Source organism: Raphanus sativus, chromosome 1 (assembly GCF_000801105.2).
Source record: "Raphanus sativus cultivar WK10039 chromosome 1, ASM80110v3, whole genome shotgun sequence".
NCBI classification, from domain to species: domain Eukaryota; kingdom Viridiplantae; phylum Streptophyta; class Magnoliopsida; order Brassicales; family Brassicaceae; genus Raphanus; species Raphanus sativus.
In genome coordinates this window covers 5,616,061-5,619,892 of record NC_079511.1, presented here as the reverse complement: position 1 = coordinate 5,619,892, position 3,832 = coordinate 5,616,061, and the positions used below count along the sequence as shown (strand labels likewise).

At 37.0% G+C, this 3,832-nt stretch overlaps 1 protein-coding gene across 1 annotated transcript; it reads left to right on the top strand.

Annotated features, from left to right (window-relative positions):
* The first annotated feature begins 2,377 nt into the window (after positions 1–2,377).
* Positions 2,378–3,832, top strand: LOC130503851 (expansin-A7-like). The gene is made up of 3 exons (XM_056998437.1): positions 2,378–2,540; positions 2,728–3,043; positions 3,249–3,832. The coding sequence occupies exons 1-3, from the start codon at positions 2,378–2,380 to the stop codon at positions 3,559–3,561; spliced, it is 792 nt and encodes a 263-aa protein (XP_056854417.1). The 3' UTR covers positions 3,562–3,832.

The following is a 3,832-nucleotide window of genomic DNA, read 5'->3' as shown; positions in this document are numbered from 1 at the left end:
TTCTAATGATCATTTATACCAACAAAATCCAGACCAATGTATGTCTTGTGAAACCCCCTCTTTTACATGGAGGTAGTACTATTGGTACTAAACTACTAATATGTTATCACAACATGGTTACTGATCATGGTGGGCTTAGACCCCTCTCATTAAATCAAGATTGACCCATTGAGCAAGTCCATTAGCCATTTGACGTACTTGGAAGAAGTGTCGCCAACTCCTCTATAAATAAAGATGCTTCTCATTTGAGAAAGCACACCCTTTCTAGGAGAAAAAAATTATATACACAAGATACCATCAATCATGCCTTGTCATCGCTAGCCACAACTTCATCCATACCAAGAATCTCCAACTCCTTCTTACTTCGGCTATTAGACTTAGTCTGAAGATTATGTTGTAATTTCCCCTTATAATCGATCTTTATAAACCCATTATACATTTACTTACTAGTGATTTTCACAATACTTTTTCCTAGTATACGCTTTTAGTTGCTATATTTTATGTCGTCAACTAAACTTTGATTTTACTAAGGATAAATTGTCGATCATTACAGGCTTCTTAAGAATACCAAGACAAGAATGAAATAAAAACCACAGCACTGGTGTTTGTAGAGTTTTGCTAGCTAAAGTATTGGCACAGTGGTTGTGTGATCAATTAATATATGTAGAATTCTAACTAATAGACGTAAACATCCGTGATTAGTACTCAATCGTACATATATCTAGTTATCTAGCCTCAAGTTGAGCATTGACAATCCGATAATGATTTGATTGTCATCGATCAAACTCCACTTGAGAGTATCCTAGAGACCAGCATAGTTGTAAGGTGGAGAATTCAACTTCCTCGACAATCCCACAGCTTTGGACTTCGCCCATCCCACATTCTTGTACTCTCCCGCCTCTATTGCGTATTATCCATCTCCATTCCACGGCCTTGCAATTTAAGTTGCTATTATAGCCATGTTCTTTTCCTGGACGCAAGGCGTCAGCGGCTGCGACAAAAAATAACAAAGGCCACATCAGCAACTCATTAAAAACAGTTCATTTGAAGACGTCGCGACTCAACACATACACGGAACAAACACGGAACAATTGCCGCGGACGCCAGTAACGAAGCCGCTGTTTTTTACGGCGGCCATTGAAGTGGAAAAAAGAGCATTAGCGTCAGTTGGCTGCAACTCTTATTAAAGGACGATACCATGAAAAACTGTCATTTCCTTTGCAATTTTTGAAACTCTGACGCTGCCGCAGCGTCACTAAAAAGAACAGTACTTATGACGTAAACTTGATGTGTCAAACTTTGTTAGAAATTTCACTGCCAGTTTTGTTTTTAAGTTATTAACATGGTTAAGCGTTGAATTGGCAAAAATCATTACAAAGAGTTAACAGTTTAAGACTTTAAAATAGTTACAGACTTTCAAGTTAAACTGAACATGTCAATAATATACGAGAGCCTTTTGGCTGCATTAGGATTTTTAATTCTTGTTCAAATGACATCGTTAATGTCTCTCTTCCAATATTAATGCCTCTCTAAGTATAATAAGAAATTTGAGGAGAATATACTAAGTTTATTTGACCTTAAAAAATTAAAGGTCAATATGTGAAATACAACCGTACGGACGGCAAGAGGGGTTATTTGACCTTTCCCTCCGACTTGAGTATTCTTATCAACTTTCTAAAATGTATCTGATTTCTAAAAGAATTATACAACCATTAGCTCCACCAATGTGATATTAATTGACTAACTTATCTGTTTATTGTAGCTACTTATAAATATTCACTATCCCGTAGAAGAATTAAGCACCTACCACACTATTAAATATAGTTCTCCCACGATGGATATATAAAAATTTAGTCGACGATTCGTATAAGCATTAATCAGGACATTATAATAAACTTGTCATTTACATATTTATATATTTGGCAATATTGGAACGACAATATATCAACTTATCATTGACAAAAGAAAAACTAATCATTAAAAACAAGTTAACTATTTAATAAAAATAAACAAGTATAGTATACACTAATAGTATATAGATAGACGAGATTAGATAAAGTCGGTACAAGAACCACTTAAAGAACCTGCTCGCACGTCAACTTATACTATATTCTAAAACTTCATTTAAACAAGATTTTTTATTTGTTTTCTAAATTTTAATTTAATATATACATTGCAAACATTCAGTGAAATGAAACAAATGCAATCAGTACTGACGAAAGTCTCCACTAAAAAAAACGGAAAAGGGATCATGACCGTCACGTAGCTACCACCACTGTTGTTTAAAAGAGTCTCTATATAAGGTTGTCTCTAATTCGATTACTTCGTCAACAAACAAACCCTAAGAAAACCCATCCAAAAGAAAACAAAACTAGAGATGGGTCCGATCTCAAGTTTTTGGAGCTTCAAAAAGTTCTTTGCAATAGTCTTCGTCGTTTTCGCTATCTCCGGTGAGTTCGTCGCCGGGTATTACAATCCGAGCCCCTGGAGATACGCTCATGCCACTTTCTATGGCGACGAGACGGGGAGTGAAACCATGGGTACGTAAAATAAACATTTCACTATCATGTATATATATTCAATATAATCACCAAGATCAAAAACATGATTTTTGACTCATAAATTTCTTTGTTTTTTTCATTAACGTATAAGTTTTCTGAAAAAGAAAAAAACTGCAAAATTTAATCCTCTTATACAATCAATAACATAATACGTATATATATGTAGGTGGTGCATGTGGATACGGTAACCTGTTTAACAGCGGCTACGGCCTGGCCACGGCGGCGCTAAGCACGACGTTGTTCAAAGACGGTTACGGATGCGGCCAATGTTTCCAAATAATGTGCGTGCAGTCAAAACATTGTTACTATGGAAACCCATCGACAGTGGTTACAGCCACCAACCTGTGCCCTCCTAATTGGTACCAGGACTCCAACAATGGTGGTTGGTGCAATCCTCCTAGAACCCATTTCGATATGGCTAAACCAGCTTTCATGAAACTCGCTAACTGGAAAGCTGGTATCATCCCTGTTTCGTACCGCAGGTATATCTCATTTTTTGAATATTTATATTTCAGTTTTGACCTACTTTCTTATACTAATATCTTTACCGGTGCTAATTGAAATATACAAGGTTATGACGCCCTATCGATTTATGCCATTCGTTTATAGTCATCTTACTATGTATACAACGACACTTGATATTAGTACACCAAACTTGTGTAGCTAATATTTTATGTTAATATGTAGAGTACCATGCAAAAGAAGTGGAGGTATGAGGTTTCAATTCCAAGGAAATTCATATTGGCTTCTTATCTTCGTCATGAATGTCGGAGGCGCCGGGGACATCAAGAGCATGGCCGTGAAAGGTAGCCGGACGAATTGGATAAGCATGAGCCACAACTGGGGAGCCTCTTACCAAGCTTTTTCTTCTCTCTACGGTCAGTCTCTCTCTTTTCGGGTCACTTCTTACACCACTGGTGAAACTGTCTATGCTTGGAACGTTGCTCCGTCTAACTGGAATGCCGGTATGACTTACAAGAGTAGCGCCAATTTCCGCTGATGAAGATACTCGTGAAAACCCAAATGGGATCTCTTCTTTTATGATTTATCCCTTTCTGTTTTTGTTCTTGGGATGTTTAGAAGTTTCGGTGGCGCCTTTTGTTGTTATGGCCCGGCTTTATGTTACACATCTACATGCATCTATGTATGTAATTGTGATATAACTCTTCATAACCAAAGTCATGATTATGAAGTCAACACTACTTCTTGTCCTTTTCGTGTGCGTGTGATTTCTTTTTTTTCCCACCGATATATCGCATTTTCCCTTAAGT